Raw genomic sequence first — 19,052 nt, 5'->3', positions numbered from 1 at the left:
AGACTTGGCCCATTTTTGGACAGTTTCCTGTCAGGGGTCAGCGGGCGCTCTCTCTCTCTCTGCCCAGGCAAACTGCATCGTGCGTGTGCCTGCATGTTGGGACTGAGGAGTGAGTGTGAGGCCAGGGGAAGGAGTTCTTCAGGTGGAATAAAAGCATCAGTGCACTGGTAGGAAGGTCAGCTGTAAACTTGTTTCAGACTGGTGGTGATCACCCTGTGCTGCAGATCTCTGAGGTATTGAGCAGGCATGGTCTAATGGATTTGATATATGGACTACAGGACTCCCTGAAGAGGTCAATACCGTAGCACTTTGTCTCTATGAGCAATGACCCTCTCAAGCTCCATTTAGAAGCGTTATATCTGCAGGAAATAGGCTGGAAAGGCCTCGGGCTCAGGCATTTTGAAACTAATATGAATGAAGCCTTTTCTAATCACTTCTTCTGTGCTCTAATCGGCGCTTCCATCAATCACTAGTTATGGTGGTAAAACCATATCAAAGTAGGTTTTGATGTGGTTGAGCGACTAACAAGAGAATATGAGTTGAGCTGATTTATCGCTACTCTATTTGCGAGGGCAATAACACAGTAAAGGCCATTTAGTGTTTCATCATTACTTCAGAATCTACTGGCTCGCAGTGTTTAATGATAGTGGCAGACTAAGAATGTGTTGATTTATCCTCAAACTCGTCCGTGGTTGCCTGTGAAAAAAAGATGAATCTTCTCGTAGTAGAAGAGAACAAAGCACAGCTGACAGAACAGAGAGCTGTGTTTGATTCTGGCCAATTTCTCTTACAACGCATGCAGAGATAATGGCCGCCATCACAGCCCCTTCTTGAGTGTATTGATTTGGAACCAACCTCTGGTGAAAGAAGCCAAATACTGTTTATGAATGCCTGCTGTAATTGGGATGAACAGATGTTGCAATATTTGTCCACTGTGCTCAATAACAATACTTCTCGTGTTATTTTCTCTCCTCTCCCCTGTTTGTCCAATCACCTGCTTCCTTTCATTTTCCTCCCTGGCCCCATCCCGCTCTCCTCTCTGCTGACCTCACTACCTGTCCCCCATCCTTCCTCCATCTTTCGCCCCCCTCTTCCAGACTCTGTGCACTGTGCCGTAGCTGTGCTGAGTGACTAAGTGGAGCCGTTCAAGCCATGGAGGATATGGACAGTAAACCCTACCAGCCGTTGCCTAAGGGGCGCCATGAAATGGAGATGTCCTACACCAGCTCGTCTGACGAGAGCGAGGACGGCCGCGCCCACCACCGCTCCTACACCTCACGTGAAACCCTGCCCGACTACACACACGAGCTGCGCCTCACCCTGGGTTCACACCGAGAAAGACAAAACAACTACAGCCAACCACAGCCAGGTACAGCGCCTGTCAGGGGTCAATGTATCTACCTTTAAACATGTGGCCACAATTGCACATTAACTGTACGTGGAAGCAAATGGACACTGGCACAAAAAGAAAAACAACACACAAACACACCTGCACACAAACAGACCTGCCTTAAAAGGGTCTATGTGAATTACCTATTGCAGTCCACAATGAGCCAGAAGGACAGTCGGAGGCAGCCAATTACCTCTTCTCCACAGAGGTGATATTTCTCTCCCACAGCTAAAGTAGGTCAGCCCCAAACCTCCCTGGCCTTACCTGGGGTGGAACACAACCCTTCATTGCCCACACACTAGCAGACACAGACACAGGTGGACATACGCACATGTACACATGCACAATGTCACACACACACGGAAAAATTCTTCCCTGCTGGTGACAGGAGGAGAAATGGGGTAGCGTGTGCCGTGATGGATGGCCTTTATGCAGGTCATGTGTGGTGTTAAGAGAGGAGCCGCACCTCTTCAGGAGCGCACTGCTGTGCAGGGTTCATAGTGATCAATAGGTAGTCTTTCCACTACTCCAACCTCCCACTACTCCGCAAGACCTACCCACCATGCTAACAAGCAACATTAGCCATTCATAACAGTTACGACTCCTGACAAGCAGGCCACTCGGGGGATTTCATGGTTTGAATGCCACCTGCTATGGATTTTGTCGTATTGTTCGCCACGTAGAAACCCGTCGATGTCCATTAGTCATCATCATGTCCGATGGACAATATTACAGCGTCAAGGGGCACTTGCATTTTTCGACAGTTACTCAGCCTTTCTATTTTCATAACAAACAACATCCCCTGCCATCAGTGTCATATGGTAAGGTGCAAGAGACCCCCCAAAGCAGCCTTTGAAATGTCAATGGCAGCCGCTTCTGCGAAGCACATCTGTTCATCTTTGGGCAACGGAGCTATATATAGTGTACCCTACCTAAGTAACCAACTGTTAAGGGGGGACACAGCCTCCAGTGACATTTTTAATGGATTACAGTGTTCCTGACAAAGATCAGCCAATTCATTTCAGCTCTAATTCCCCACCCGCCTTCTTCATATTTTCCTTCATCTTTTAAACTCGGTGTCGTGCCACCTCCTCCCATCCTTTTTTCCTTTCTCTTCTCTTTTCCCTGTTTATTTTCCCTTACATACAAATTATTCTCTGTCCATTTAATCCCACATGATCCTTTTCATTGCCCCGTCCCTAAGTCTCCTTCAATTACAAAGATACAATTGATAAATGGACAGTTAGTCAGCTGGATCCACAGCTCATTAGTTTGTGATTTCCCGCTAATTAACTCAGATTAATTAATTCAACATTTTGTTAACAAAGCCAGAAATGAAATCATTTACAGTACACAGACATTTAAATGTTCCCAAGCATTTACAGAATCTTATAATCTCCTGTGTAAATATGGTATGAATTGAAATTATATAATTTTTTTTATATATATACAATTTTGAGGAAAAAAATCCAACTTTGTGAATTTTGTTTATATCAGCTTAGAAGATAGGATACAACTTGGTGGCATGTTTCCCAAAATAATGAAAATAAAGGGAGAATATCAGTGTAAATTGCCTGACATACAAAACACAGGGATAACAATCTGAAATGCTTTTCAATACTTACTACATTAATATTAGAAAAGACTACAACCCTAAACCTAAGGTCCATAGCTTTGTCTTCATTTGTGGATATTGTGCTTTGCTGTTGCATTTTTGCCAACAATATACAGCTAATTTAGCACAAACCATTTGGCCCGTTTTCAGGGCCCCTGTCAGTCTGGGACCCTCAGGCCTGGTTGGTAGTTGAGCCTCGTTGAGGGAACCCTGTCCCCCCCCCACTCACCAGTGGTAATTACACCCTTGGGTAAACAGAATTTAGATGTGTTTTTCTTACATTACATCCAAGACTGCATTACAGTGAAATTACAACCCGGATTGCTTTGGCAGATATTCAGAAAGGCTTTGTATTATAGCAGAGTTGAATATGTAAATTGTAGATCTTTTGCTGAAGTGAGTCGGGAGCGACAAACCGTAATGGCAGGAAATGGGAAGTTATTCCAAAAAATTGATTTCCCCTCTAATCGTCTACTTAAATCTCTTCTGGTGTTATAAATGTGTTTCAAAACCACATTTTCAGGGCGGCTCCTTCCAGTTTTACAGCCCGTCCATGTTTGTTGCCACGAGGAAATGGCCTGTGTGTTCCTGAATTGCCCTTCTGCAGCCAATTTGAGCTAAACACAAGAGCGTGTAGTGGTGAGCAATCTTGTGCCGGTTTAATTCTGGCAGAACAGTGTGTGAGCCACTGTTGGTCTTGACCCCATCAGAACACAGCAGGACACGTGGCTGGTCAATGGAGTGGTCAACAGGACTGTGGCTTTTATTGAAACACTGCGGTCCGTGTGCGGATGACCTGACCCAACAGAAATATTAACTGCACTAAGTGAGAAGGGTAGGAAGTCTTTGTCTCCCTCCTCAGCATTCACTGGAGTCTTTTATGGTACCTGGCTACTGTGGTTTCACTATAGATTTTGATTTATACCTTTAGTTCTTTTAAATTACATCAGTTCCATCACCTCCACTCATACGGTCCAAACAGAAAACTTGTGTGGCAAGGAAGAAAATTTACTTAACTGCCTCTGCAGGAAAAAAAGAACTAGAGCTCAATTGAATTGAATAGAATTGAAGTGTAACCAGAGGACTGAGACAGTATATCTGGTGTTCTCAGATAGCAGGTTAATGCTCAGGATTGGGGGGTGTTCTTATACCTGAAAGCATGTGAGGCTCAATCTTTCTCTCAGTCTGAGTCAATATTAATAAGGTTTGATCTTTATCTGATCTCTGCACCCCACCAAAGAGAATATAGATGAGATCAGTGCTCTGTTTGAGCAGCAGTTCAATACATCTTGAGCTCAATAACACACATCAGGAAGCTTGAACAGGATATAGCTTCACTGCAAATGGTTAAGAAAAATCAAGAGTGACATTTTGATTTGCACGTCTGCTGCGAAAATTTTAATAAATGTTGCTCAAATAACAGCCTATCTCTTGACATAACTTGGGAGGTGCCCAGTGTTTGGCTTGTGAGAGCCTCTCTCAAACAAACACCTGGTCAGATTAATTGCTTAGGCAAATAAATACCCACACCGGCTTTAGAGGCTTTGCAGCTCTAAGTCTATATGATTTTAATCTGCATGCCTCTGTCTCCTCCTGTAGATTTAGACTTCTGCAAGGCTGGGCAGATGAGGAGCCCCGACTACCACGTTCACCCGCAGCAGCAGCAGCACCAGGAGGAGGAGGAGGAGGCACTGTGCACCGGGCCGGTCGCTCACGTCCACAGCCGGGCCTACTCCCTGGGTGTGAGCTCGGACGTGGACACGGAGCCCGAGGTGGACCCGTCTCCCGCTCACGGCCTGCAGCACATGTGGATGCACGGCCTCAAGTCCGAGCAGAGCTCCTGCCTGACGAGCCGCGCCAACTCCGCCCTGTCTCTCACTGACACCGAGCACGACAGGAAGTCCGAGCCTGACAACGGTGAGTGCAAACCGTCTCTTATCACTCTACAAGGGGATTGTCCATCACTGTGCAAAAGGCCGTATGGGAGATACAAGTTTAGTTTAGCAGATAATGTAGACCACCTTTGATGAATCTTTTTTGTGCATTTTAACATGGTGCACCACTTTTCTCCTTTAATGTATTCCTCATTATATCCTCATAGTCTCATAGTATAAAGAGAAGAACATTCCCACCAATGAATGCAAAGAAAAAACAACATTTCACATTAACTTGTTTCGAGGCTTAAGTTACAGCCTTGGGCCATTACATGATTGAAGCTCTCAGATCTTAAACTAAAGCTAATGCTTAACTTCTTCTCTCTTTGAAAGCTCTTTGATGTGACTAAATACAGAAAATGTGCTATTGGTTATTTAGTCTATGAAGTTAGCTCGTAGCGGAGGTGAAACTGGGTTTAGCTGAGGATGGAGTGTGAGGAAAAGTTCAGTGACGAACGGGAAAGGGGATTGAATATCCATCGAGGGGCTGAGGCAGATTTTAGTTGAATGGCTTGGAGGGGAAGGAATTGTAGGGGTCAGACATCTACGGTACCTGACTGGCTGCCTGAGGGCAGCTGACAACAGACTCTGTGGGAAGACTATACCCTGGAAGGAAGGAGAAGTTGAGAGGCGGAGGTGAAGATATGGGGGCCAACTAGAGAAGAGTCTGGGATGGTGCCAGCTATCTGTCTTGCACTGCTGGGCTTGGCTGGGCTCCCTGCAGATGGAGAGTTAGTTAGAGGTGCACACAAACAAAGACAGAGCTCTCCAACCCATCCCCAAGGGCACTGTCTGTTTATGTGCCGCAAAAAGAAAGTGGAACGTATTCACACAGAGAGAGAGAGAGAGAGAGAGAGAGAGAGAGAGAGAGAGAGAGAGAGAGAGAGAGAGAGAGAGAGATGGGCAAAAAAGAGAATTAGAGAGGAGAATAATAAGAGAGAGGGAGAGCAAGAAATGCTAATGAGAGAATAGAAATGGTAATGTAATGGTATAATTAGAATGAGGATAAAAGGGAATGAGTGGTTCAGGGTAAAACAGGTGAAGGAGAAGCTGATTCGGAGTGAGTGTTAGACAAGTTGGTGAGAAAAGCAGAGGACTTAGACAGGGGTAGACAGGGATCATGGGAAGAAGGGTTTGGGATGTGCCTGTTACTGGGACACACCTAGGGGTGCTGTTTAATGACAGCCAGATTGGACACGGAGTCAGCCCTGTGCCTCATCACAGGGCGGAGGAGGAGAGTGAGAGCGAGGGGAAGTGGGGAGCACTCGCAGCATTACACAGTAATCAATTTGTGATGGCTGCGTGCATATGGACCAAAGTTATTACCATTTGAGATGAGGGAGTCCATCTTTATCCAGGGTCAGGAGGAAAGCTGGGGGAAGCAGATGCACAAGAGGAAACAGAAGCGAATGAGTATGGATGACGCCACAGGAGTGAGAGGAGCGGATTTGAATGTTCAAAGCATTTGGCTTCACTGGTACAATGCACCCAGAGCGCTGGTTTATGTGTGGATTCCATATGTATATGAAGCGCTGCACAGTATGATCTCTGGCTCTTCAAACCATGACACCTCCAGAGCCTCTGGAGCACACTCTTCCTTTTGCTCCCACTTTCAGCCCCTTTTGTCTCTTTCTTCTCGCATTGCATCCTTTAGTTGATCTTTCTCTCCCCTTCTCTGACACCCGTTCATTTATTCTCATCCACTTCCTGTCCATCTCCCTCTGACACGTGGCCAGGTGTGTCCATGCGTGCCATCCCCTAATAGGAAATACATTATGAATGTCACACATCTCCCCATCAGCACAACAAAGTCTTGCGTGCCCCTCTGTTCCCACCGATAATGAAAGTTAGAGGCACTCGCAAAAAAAGACGTTGGCATAAAGGGGCTGATATCAAAAAGCTGGTGTCCCTGCCAAAATGAAAGTGCATTTTAAGTCGGCCCGACCTTGCTCTCCCTTTGTCTTCAGAGCTCGCCCCCTCCCAAACCCATTAATGATGTCAGCTTGAAACTGGCAGGAGTCCTTTTGTTCCCAGTCTGATTGAAGCTGACAAGTCAATTTAGTCACTCTGTTTGTGTGTGTGCGCATTCTTGTGTACTGCGTGCGTGCGTGTGTGTGTGTGAGAAAAATAAAAAAGGAGAGCGACAGATTGAGAAAGAGTAAAGTAGAAAGCGGTTCAGCTCGTGTGTGAAGGCACGTTTCTGAAGATGTGTGTTGTTTACCCCCCCCACCCGTGTGCATGTTTGTGTGTGTGTGCTTGTGATAGGGTGGTGGGGGGTGCATGTCCAACTGTGACACCTCCCTTGAGGAAGGCTGCGGGCATCCTCGAGCACCAGTCAGACCTGCTGACAAACGCAGGGAAGCATCAACACCCCGATTTGACGACAGAGCACCGGTAGAACAGAGGAGATTGGCACTAGAAAGGAAAAGTGCAGTTCAGCTAGAGTTTACACACACGTACACACTCACACACACACACACACACCCATACATGATGTTGCCAACAATATATGGACAGCTATAAGTGTTTGTTACAGTAACTATGTCACCCGCCCTGCAACTCATTATCCAAATCATTAGCGTGGATCTGGGGAGGCTTTCCCTAAGATTTTAGAGCCTTCAGGTTTGATTTGTTCTCATTCAACCCAACAAGCATAAGTGAGGCAATAAAGGTGGGTGATAAAATTCTGAATATTCAGTTCCAATCCCAAAGGTGTTGGAAGAGGGTGAGGGCAGGGCTCTGTCCATGCAAGTTACATCTTTCCACAGCAAACTTGAACCGAGCTCTATGCATGAGGGCTTTTTCCTAATTAAACGAGAAAGGGCCTTTCCCAAGCTGAAAGCACATTATTGTCAGTGAGATTCCCCCTAATTGAAACCGAGCCAACTACACCATTAAAAACACCCGCAGACCAAAGGTACTTTGCCCATGAACTGGAGTATAAGGCAGAGGAATATACATACACATACGTTTGAAACCGCTGAGCCCAACTTAAGAAGTGTGTGTGTGTGTGTGTGTGTTTGTGTGTGTGTGTGTGTGTGTGTGTGGTATTACTTATGTTATGGAGACCTTATTCTGTTTAGACAGTCACATTATTGGGCTTGTCTTCCTGACAAAAAGCAGGTCCCCATGACGTAAATTATTGAATTTAAAGATAGGCCAAGGTTAGGTTTAGGTGAAGGGTGAGGATACGTTTAGGCAAGCTATGAACAGATTCTGCAAATTCTCAAGATCTTTGGGATGAAAGTCTTTCTGTTTAAAACACCTACAAAAAGTATCGGTTTACACTTTCTTATCGTGTAATGAAAGAAACTGGTTGGACTGTAACAGTTGCCCTCAGATCGCTGTCTCAAGGCGCCTAATATGAGAACTGAGAGATATAGTTTCCTTCATCCCGGTTGCCATTCACATGGTAAACAGCAGATAGGTCTGTGGATTCCTTCTTATGAAAATTGTGGAGATATTCATTTGATTGGTGCCTTGAATGTATGTTATAGTCTCTGAAACAGTCTGTAAACTACATGTCTTGATGTTTCTGTCGGTTGTCCACAAGTGGGTTTTGTGTGTGTATGTGTTTGTGTGTGTGTGTGTGCTGTTTATTTTTATATTAAATTCAGGGCGTATCAGCGGTCTAGGAGGACATTTTTTCTCGCTAAAATGTCAAAAGCAAAAGTTGACTTCAACTCTTCACTGTCACTACGATGCTCATCACTTTAGTGGGAGCAGAGAAATAAATGTAGAGAGAAGAGGATGAGTGAAGAGAGCGACAGAGAGATAGATAGAGAGAGAGGCGGAGAGAGAGAGAGAGAGAGAGAGAGAGAGCAGATAGATTTGGTGTCAGCCTCCGAACTACTGCAGTGTGCAATAATAATAAAAAAACGACATTAGCTGCATTATCTGGGTTACAACACTGTGCTATAATGAGATGCTAATTAATTGACCACTTTTTCATTAGTCTAATCAGTGGCAGATTTACTCTAGCCCATTGTCTGTCTTTTCTTATCTTTTTCTCCCCCTCCACTTCTGGGATTGACACATCGGCATGTAGCAGAAGGCCTCCTGGTTTTACATCACTGCACTTTTCATACGTCGTCCTCGGAGCAGACAGAGGCTTCTAAGGCGAATGCAAACAGCAACTAAAGGCTCTCATTATGGAAGATAACATCCTGTGCTAAAATGCTAATGTCTGTGTAATTACCCTGGCCTGAGTAAGCACTTGATTCTGATTGGCCGCGGGACGTCCATCATTTTTGTAAAAAAAAAAAATTGACAACTCCCCTTCAATATACTAGAAAGGTTTAAGTGCTCCATTTATGCCATACACTGGAGATAATGGTTTTAAGAAAATGGGTTTTTCAAATTGCCTCAAACATTTACAGTCCCCATGTTAACAATCAAACCTTATGAAAGCAGCAGCACTGAAAAACATGCTTCAGAATGAATGTGAGCCCCCCCAACATCAAGACACATTACATCTCATCTGTTAAAGCTACTGGCTGCGTTAGTACTGCAAACACGACAGGACACAAAGGCATAAAACAGAAATACATAAAATATGACTTATATAATGACAAAAAGTTTTCTCTGTATCTCAATATTGGCCTTTATTTGGTTGCTATTTCTTATCTTTATATATTTAAGTAAGCCAGAACGATAATCTGAAGACAAATAGCTCGGACATGATAAAATGCATTTGCCCCTTTTTAACAGACTGAATGATTAATAATTAAATAAAAAAAGAGTATTTTTTCTAAATAAATAAATATGCTGTACATAAGGAAATAATTCTCCCATCCATCTTTCCTCATTTGACATTTGTATTCTAACAGCATTCAACACTTCCTGCTATGATGGGCTCTGGTTCTTGAAGTAAATTTCCCATTTATTTTCTCTGCTGATTTTTCAGACAACCCTTCTTAAAAGAGTTTAAAGGATGGAACCAGCTATGAGATGAATCATGACTATAAAACATTTGATTCGGAGCAAAGAAATAGCAGAAAATGGAAAAAAGGAAAAAGAACAATAGTGAAAAAAATTGAGGGAACTATGTATCCCCTAAACCATTGCGAATTATCCCTTTCTAATTACTTCCAGTGCGCCTCTCCCTGAATTACACTTTTTGTTTATATAGTGTTACAATATATTGTAGTTCCTGGCAGTAGTTGTATTAGTAATATAAGTAGTAGTAGTAGTAGTAGTAGTAGCAGTAATCCTTTGGGCTCTTTTTCCTCATCTCTAAAAAACGGTAGCATGGTAGAAAAAGATATACTGGTTGTTCTGTTGTAAACGTAATGTAACACTGAACGATCGGAACACAGCCGACATGATTTTCATGATTGTGGTGAACATTTCCATGGTAACAGCCACCTTCACCAATCAGAGATGTTGCTATTACTCCTGAGGATTTTGCAAAGTGGAGTACCTCTCCTCGACATTGCCAATAAACCAGGTTTTTCTTTAAACGCACTTGATATCATACAGACCTGTGGCCTCTACAGGAGCATAATAATATTGTTACACAGAATCATAGCTTTTACAAAGTTGGAAAGTTAAATTATTATGGCTGATAATCAAAATCTCTATTCAGTCAATGATGGAATTTGTAACCCTGGAACCACACTGTTGAGCTCTTTTGACAGTGTAGCGAAAGGTGCCGACAAGCTTTTATTTTTTTCATTTCGTGTCCCCAGTAATTTTCACTCCTATTAATATGCTTGTCCAGTAAATGAAGGATAAGCTAAATGAATGTTCTCCACCTTGAATGAGTGTGAAAGTTACTCTGCAACAGAGTAGATGCCTGCCAGGTTTATACTTACCAACACTAAATGAGCCATATTACCCCCAAAATAGATTGCTGCTATTAGACCTTCAAATAAAGTCATTTAAAATATAATTTTTTCTCAGTTTAGCTGTTGTCCTTACCTTGAAATAAGACAAGCATGAATGTTACCTTAAACATAAATGTTACATGCCGGCCATAAACTAGGTTGTTTGAGGGCCTGGGGGACTGGCAATGTCATAGAGGGCCCCTCATGTCCTTTATAAACACGCTCCATTATTTTTATAATGATGTGCCAAAGTTTTGCAGTCAAGTTTGGCCAAGCTGTGTTCAAGTAAGTGTTGCAGAAGGTTAGCGAGGGCATAAAGACAAAGGGCTGGAGAGTGGAGTGAAACACTGACCTTATGGTTTAATGAGCGAGCATGCAGCAGAAAGAAAGACAAAGAGAGAGGGCGCAGGGAGGATGGGAAGACGGAGAGGCTCACTGGCAAGTAAAGACACGGCACAGGATATTGGAGAGCCAATCGTCAGAAAACCCAGACGAGATTGAGCTTTTAGTTTTAATTTTAGCCAGCAGTGACTCGACATGTGTTACAGCTACGTGTGAAGCCCCATTAGAAAGACTGATGGAACCGGGTGAAATAGCAACAGGTGTTACACCGAGTAAGACTTCAGATGGGGATTCGATTTTTCGGGATTTCTCTCCTTTATGATGCAATTCTGACATTTATTAGGGCAATCTGGACCTTTAATTATCGAGTGAGGGGAATCACAACTGTTTCATGTGAGCTCTCTTATCCACAAGTGTCAGATAAAAGAATTTAAGCAATGTGAATGAAATGGGTTTTATGTGGGGTTCTTTTTTTTTTACTCTCCTGATATTGGAAGACACAAATCCCTTTTTGGCAGCGCTGGTGTCGTGGACTCGGGAAAACTACGATACCCTGAGAGACAGAGACATCCGCAGATGTGCCAATACAACCTCTCATCCGCACCGGCTGCATCCTTGTGTCTGTCTTCCGTGGCGTGTCTGTATGTGCGTGCGAGCCGAGGTCTAAGTGGCAACACCAGGCAGACAGCCATGTAGTCGTAGTCCCCTCTTGCCTTCCTGAGGCCCAGGGGGGTTTGCAGGAATGGATTTGTCTATTAGCTCGTAAAGAACATTGCTCAGTGCCATATCGATCATCTGAGCTGTAACGTTTAGGGTCTTTAAGTTGTAGAGTTGATCTAGTGGTACACGGACTCCCCTGGCTATTTTACCAGAGTGAGAGATGATCAACTTAACCCTGGTGCTGCGCCTGGCCAGAGGAAACGCGATAAACACATCCGCTAGAGCCAGAAACTGTTTTCATTGAAATGCCCATTCAGCCGTCAAGTAGAGGCTGAAGAAATCCCGTGAATCCAACAGGTGCTTTATTGTACCAACAGATCGCTCGTATGCCTTTCCTCTTCTCTAATAGCGGTCTCATCACATAGTTAGCCATGCAGGCCTCTGTTCTTGACAAGCTGTCAGAATGTTGGACCCCGCCCTGTTGTCCTAATGATGGACCTTTACAGCTCACTGATCCAAAAGAAGACCCACTGGTCTGAACTGCAGGATGATGGGGGGCTTAGGGATGTGTGTTCATATGTGTGTGTGTGTGTGTGTGTGTGTGTGTGTGTATGTGTGTGTGTGTGTGTGTGTGTGTGTGTGTGTGTGTGTGTGCTCGAGGCAGAGTCAGAAAAACGAGGGAGAGGAGGATCATTTTCTGTCTGTCTCTCTGTCTTTCTGTGACTGCCCCTCCTCCATTCTCATCTCGCCGCCATGGCAACAGTCATCAAATCAGAACATCAGCCGAAGCTTTCATCTCTTGCCGTCCGCTGGCAGCTCGCAGGCTGTCTGTATACATAAACTCTGTGATGTTTCCATCACCGTCCATTTCTTGCCATTTTAATAAGCGGTCACATTCGGCACAATTCAGCGTTCACCTGCACAACAGGGGAGGTGAGAGGTGAGCTGCTTTGTGTTTTTCATAATGAACAGTTGAATAAATGGGCTCAGAAACAGTTTTTAGCTTCCAGCGCTGTTTGAGTATTAAAATGAGTAGAGAGCATGATGAGTGGCACATGAATAAGCTCACAGCAGAAAGAAACAATAGCCCAGAGAGTGTACCGAGAGATTAGTGAAAATCAGAGTGTTCTGCACCCGGGTAGAGAGGCTGAGAGGGGGCGGGGGACACAAAGGTGTCTGTATGGACACACACACACTCAGATGCCCACACACACTTGTGCTGTATTGTGCTTGATTTGTATGTGTGTGTGTGTGTGTGTGTGTGTGTGTGTGTGTGTGTGTGTGTGTGTGTGTGTGTGTGTGTGTGTGTGTGTGTGTGTTTGTGGAGCCGATGCTAGAAAATGCAGCAACAACACAGTTGAATTGGCAATGAAATGGTTGCCATGGGGGAATAAAATATTTTTTTTACATTTCGTTCCCTCTTCCTCATTGTACTTGAGGTGTCTGTGCAAACACCGAGAAAAGAGGCTGGTTTCTATGAATAGGGATCTAAAACGTCTAATTGATTGAGAAAGTTAAACAAAAGTAAGCACATCAATATTCTGAACAATAACCTGCTCAGTGTGTCTGAATGGAACCTGTGGCTGGGCAGGCTGTTTGGATTCGAAGGCATTTGCCAGGACGATGTCAGTGATAGTAATGACAGTGTATTGGTGTCCCTGCAATTACCAATCGCTGCCATTTTAGTTTAACCGCGTGTAGTAATGGCCGCTCCACTGTCGTCGTCGCTGTACTGCCAGGGACGCTTCTGCCATAGTGGCACCGGTGCCAGCGTTAAAGGCTGCCATCGCGGCCGCGGCGCCAGTAGTAAAGGCTGTTGTTACATGGCACGCTGCCCTGAGCCTGTCAGACCTCCAGGGTGCGTACACCACCTGTCATTATCAGCTCTCAGCCCTGGCAGCCAGGGACGGCTAATGGTCCACTGGGTCTCACCCAACAATCTGCTGACCAGTATGAGTGCTGCTGCTCGAACGGGTGGACACACACATACACACACACACACATACACACTTTGCCCGGGTGAGTGTACATACATGAACACACAGACATGCGAGTGCTCAGGCATGTGCAGGCTTCAGCACAATGCAAACTGCGGCCACGGCCGATCAATATGATTACAAATAGATTTCTTAGATATTCATTATGCCGGGTCACATGTACCACCAGTATTTGGCACGTTGCCTTGTCTTGATGAACAATCAAAGCACACACCAACAGGGCTTGAGCATCCACACACACATGCACAGACTCACGCCACCCACCACAATCAAAGCACTTTACAGACCTGTTTTTTTCTATTCACCAATTCACACCCATTCGTACAATGCATCTACGTGCTGCACTTTCTCTATCATACACTTATACACTGCCGACACAGCCAACATTCTGGTTATGGTACGACCTGCTCCTCCTCTTGAGGCTACAGCCACTATTACACACCTCTCAATTTATGTTATAAACAAAAGTTAAATTTTGTTATTTTGTTCATGTGCCCTGATACACAAAAACAAATATTTTGTACTTGTGTCCTCGGAAAGGGATCTCTCACAATAGTTGAGAGTTGAGGTCAGAGAATGTCCCCTATTTGTGGATAAGAGCTTTACAAATCAATTTTGAATCATTGGTTGATTGAAAGATCTGAAAAAAAATTACAAAAAAAAAAAATGATTGAAACATGAGCCTTTCATTCTTTCCCTTTGCCCTGGGATGGACTCGTTGTGCTCACTGGAGAATTGTTTGTATGATTTATTGTATTAGATTGCAACCTTTGTCACCGGCAGTTTTTAATTGAAAAAAGCCACAATAGGACTTTGGAAAGCCATTAATTGTTACAGTTAATTAAGGTAAACATTAAATGAAGAGAGTTTTAATTGGCTTCGCTTGATGAGGGCAGGGATCTGGGGTGACCAGAATCTGCATATGTAAATAACTGAAAACTCCTGCAGGCCTTGGCTTAACTCTCTCTGCCCCCCCCCTCTCTCTCCTCTCTCTCCCCTCTCTCACTCTCCTCTCTCTCTCTCTCTCTCTGTTTATTTCCCCCTTTGTTTGTCTCATTGTCTTTCTCTCTCTCTTTTTATGCACAACCATCCCACACAATTACACACACGCACACACACACGCACACACACACACACACACAAGCCAGCAACTACGCCATCAGCCATACAAATGTGGTGCTTTTGTCAAAGTGACATTGATGTGATGTATGCACTTGCTAAATGCTCAACTGGCGCTCCCTGAAGAGGTACATTTGTTAAGATGAGACATGACAGATAGGCACAAGACATCGCCTTCATATTTACAATATATGGATTCATCCCAAGCCGCATCTCGCAGGCTGAGTTTATTTTTAGCTTTTCATTTTAAGACGAGGATGTTTTGTTGATACTTGTGTGCCCACCAGTGCTTATCATCACATGCTTGATTGACCGCTTTCTCCTCGTGCTCAAAGGTTTCAATTTATGAAAAAAACAAAAAACAAACATTACAAGCATCTTTTTTCCTCTTCTTTCTTTGTGTTTGTGCTTGTCCTCTGAGCAGCTGCCACCTGTGCCAGAGGAGAGGCCGGTAATAGCTCACCCAGTCACTTTGGGAGACAGATCGCCGCAACATCAGATAGATAATCACGCCGTTAAATAAATAGCATCTTAAAATGCTTCAGAATGCCGCTTAAAGCATGAGCAGTTTATGGGTGGATCGGGAGACGGGCGGTGTTACATGGCATTATCTGAGCTTGAAAGATAGTGTGTGTAAAAGTGTGTGTGTGGATGTGTGTGTGTGTGTGAGGCGAGCAGATGATTGCTTGGTACTGCTGCTCGGTCACCCGGTCATCCTGCTGCAGTGGACCGGCTCCTCGTGGCCAATGCAGGGCTCTTGCCAGTGTTTCACAAAAACTCAATATGCTCGCGCTGGTCCAACCAGATGCTCAAAATGTTATCTCCAGATAGTGTTTATGTGCGCGCATGTGTGGTGGGTGGGGTGAGTCTGTTCGTGTGTGTGTGGATGATCATGCCGTGTTTGCCTGTCTCCGTGCGCTTCCAAGCGATCGTGCACGTTGTATTTATGTGTGTGCATGTGTGTTTTGGTCCAAACAGATGTTTTTTCCAATGTATGCGTACTAGTTGAATTAGATCAACACCAGCCGAGGCAGTGAGCCTGGCCAAGGCGGATAATATTCACTGCTGGCTGTGGCAAACACTACACACACACACACACACACACACACACACACACACACACACACACACATACACACACACACACACACACACACACACACACACACACACAGACAACTCGCATACAACACGGAGGACACTTTTTAAAGCGAGATGTAGAAAAAGCACACTCAGGCAAACCTTTGCATTAGACCTACTGTTACATTTTCGGCTTTAGCTGACTCCACAGAATATATTGAAACAGTAGATTATCTCAAAGCGAACTGTGATTGCAAGTAGAATTGTAATAAAGAAATAACAGGCAATCATTTAGAAGAAAGGTAGGCAGGAAAAATACAACTTATTCAAATAAGTAAATCTGCTGCTAGTGATTGATAGGTAGATCATGAATGAGTGGACTTAATTTCACTCAGAGGGGCCTGAGTTTATGGGCTGTAGCCTTGATAATAGCCCTTCTGTTACCCTGTGCTTGTTGAAGTAAGGATGCACATTTGCTCCAACCTCAAGGTAGAAACCATCGCCCCTTAGTTACAGTTCTTTTGATAGTCAAATAATAATAATAATTATTGCAGATTTATTATCAAAAGTTAGTGTAAGTTGGTTAATAGTTTTAGCTAGTTTAGTTATGTTAATGTTATCTCGTTGGTCGGTGTCCTTGTGAATTTCAATTGACTCGTTTTAAATCTAAAACCCTGTCTAAGGTATGCACTTAACGTAGGGCAATAAAACAATATAAAACAAGGCTCGATATATATTGATGTACTGCTTATGCACTGAAGAGGTATAACACATTATTGATCAACTTCAGATTTGTTAAATGTTTTGCTGTTTATCAGTTTGCAACCACAAATGTCACCCACATCTTCAAACTCAAAAGAACTAATAATGTGACACCTATCGTGAAAATTGACAATATCGACTGATATGAACATGTTTATCTTTGGGTAATAAACGATTCTGCCTTATCATCCAGCCCTTACTTAATGCCCACAGCATCAGGCTAAAGTACTGAGGCTCAGGCTACGTGTCAAAGGGATAGTTAGTGTAAAGGATCTGCAGAATAAAGGATCATCATTGGTTTTTTTTTGCTGTGTAGAGCTAGTCCTACTCCCTAGATGAAGGACTAATCAGACTTATATTTCATATTCTACATTGGCTGCTTTTCCCCCCAAAAGAAACAGATAATGACTATGTACAGAGCTTTAAACATTATCCAGACCAGCTCCTTAACACTGCACGATATAATTTTTTCCATGAGTTAATGGGTGTGATATAACGATTTATATATATAAAAAAAATCACCGTTTGGACGACGCCTTGTATCTTTGCACACAGCGTGGATAAAGGCAGGATATTTGCTCCAGCTCTGATCATCAGTGAAGGAAACATGACACCCGGGGGAAAGAGCTAATTTGGCGAGAAAGAGAGGTGAGAGAGCGCCTCAGTTTTACAGTGCGTTGTTGGTACATGACGCACTGGGATAAAAAAACAGGAAAGCCTACTTCTCTGCTGGTTATGAGAAAGAAGTCGATTGCCCTTTTTAAACAGGTTTAACCACATTTAGAAAACATGCGTACACCTGCTAATTCTGGTGTAACAGAGGTGTCAGTGGCTGGTTCCCCTTTTATACGTCTGTAACCTCGGGCTGCACTATGATCTATTCACAGTACTACACATCTCTAGGTCTCAGACTGAGTGTATATGCTCCACCAGTTCTTAAGGTCTTGTTCCCTCCCTGGAGGACCGGGTGTTGCATTCACGGTACATTCATCCGTTATTGTTTTTTTTGTTCTCTGTGTTGGAATAAAGCGAGCGACTGCAGCCCCGTCTGAATAGGGAACATCCTTGATTTGGGAACAAGCTGAAATGAGTGCAGCCTGTGTGTGAAGTGTTGAGTGATGATCACCTCGGGGATACACGAGGCGACCCCTTTTGTGGCTGCTGAGCGAGGCAGAGAGAGATAATGGGGTATGCTGCCGACAATGGGTGGATGCGGTTCCTCTGTCTAGTCTTCTTTTTTTTTGGGTCAGCATCAGAGATGGGTCAGCACTCCGACTGGAGGAAACAGAGGGAGAAAGAAAGAGCAAGAGTAATATCTCATATGTCTGCCCTTGCCCCCGTTTGCCCTCAGTCAAATTCTCACCATTATGCTTTCATGCCTGATTTATGTGATGCGGGTGACGCAGCAGGATCTTTTTCCTTCTGCTTTACAAGACAGCGACCGGAGGGGTGGCGACAACTATAAACCAGGACTCTACCTGCACATCACAAAGCCATCCGAACAGCAACTAAATATAAATGTGCTTGGTGTCTAACTACACCCTTTTCTTCCCCTCCCTGGGCAATGCTGCTTTTTTTTTTCTTCCTGTGGTGTGATCTTGAGTGGGGAGGGCTCATGCAAGAGCTATTTACATCTGGCCTGTCTTAGTTGAATGGATTTGGCCTGATATCTCAGGCAGGGGGGGAAGGCGAGGGAGCGAGTGGGTGAGACATGCCATGCATCAAACGTGTAACCGCAGTCATATGCTACATTAGTGGAATGAATGCAGGGCAGGGTGATGCACAATCACTGGTTATTTTTTGGCCGGAGGCAGAGAGGGAAAACAAGGAGGAGGAGGAGATCTATATGATTAATGCACTAGTGGCTGTTGCACGGACGAGAGAGGCAACGGCGTGTGGGAAGGTTTATCGCAGGCGAAGGTTAGGATTGCGTGGATGTAACACGGGCTATAATCGCTGCTGAAATAAACACGGCTGGTTGGTGCTGCTGCGATCATCGGTTAATACTTTAATGAAGACACGATGGCTCGGAGATCAAAACCTCTCCAGCTGAGATTGCTGCTCCAGCTAATTTTACTTATACGAGCATAGAGTGGTTTTTACACACGAGCACATTGGGATTAAACATTTCTGCTGTCACGCTGATTCCTCCATGCTGCAGTGTTTAGCACATTTGTAGACTTTTGGGTCTTCATATTCAATATTAGATAGGGTCTTCATAGATATTGTCCAATTGGGGTGCAGTCGCGAAGGGAACCAGGTTCTGAAGCAAACGGCCATGGAGTAGCAGTCGTACTCATACTGTCGATTTTGTTTGAACAGTAG

At 44.2% G+C, this 19,052-nt stretch overlaps 1 protein-coding gene across 1 annotated transcript in view; it reads left to right on the top strand.

Annotated features, from left to right (window-relative positions):
- Positions 1-1,152: 1,152 nt before the first annotated feature.
- The window catches only part of tenm1 (teneurin transmembrane protein 1), a 165,317-nt gene continuing 147,417 nt past the window's right edge, over positions 1,153-19,052 (top strand). Inside the window, exons 1-2 of the mRNA XM_061079393.1 lie at positions 1,153-1,369; positions 4,605-4,922. Of these exons, the coding sequence (XP_060935376.1) occupies positions 1,153-1,369; positions 4,605-4,922 (535 nt within the window). The remainder of the gene's footprint in view (positions 1,370-4,604; positions 4,923-19,052) is intronic.

The sequence above is a fragment of the Limanda limanda genome, chromosome 10 (genome assembly GCF_963576545.1).
Source record: "Limanda limanda chromosome 10, fLimLim1.1, whole genome shotgun sequence".
Taxonomy (NCBI): Eukaryota; Metazoa; Chordata; class Actinopteri; order Pleuronectiformes; family Pleuronectidae; genus Limanda; species Limanda limanda.
This window is presented reverse-complemented; position numbering and strand designations above follow the sequence as displayed.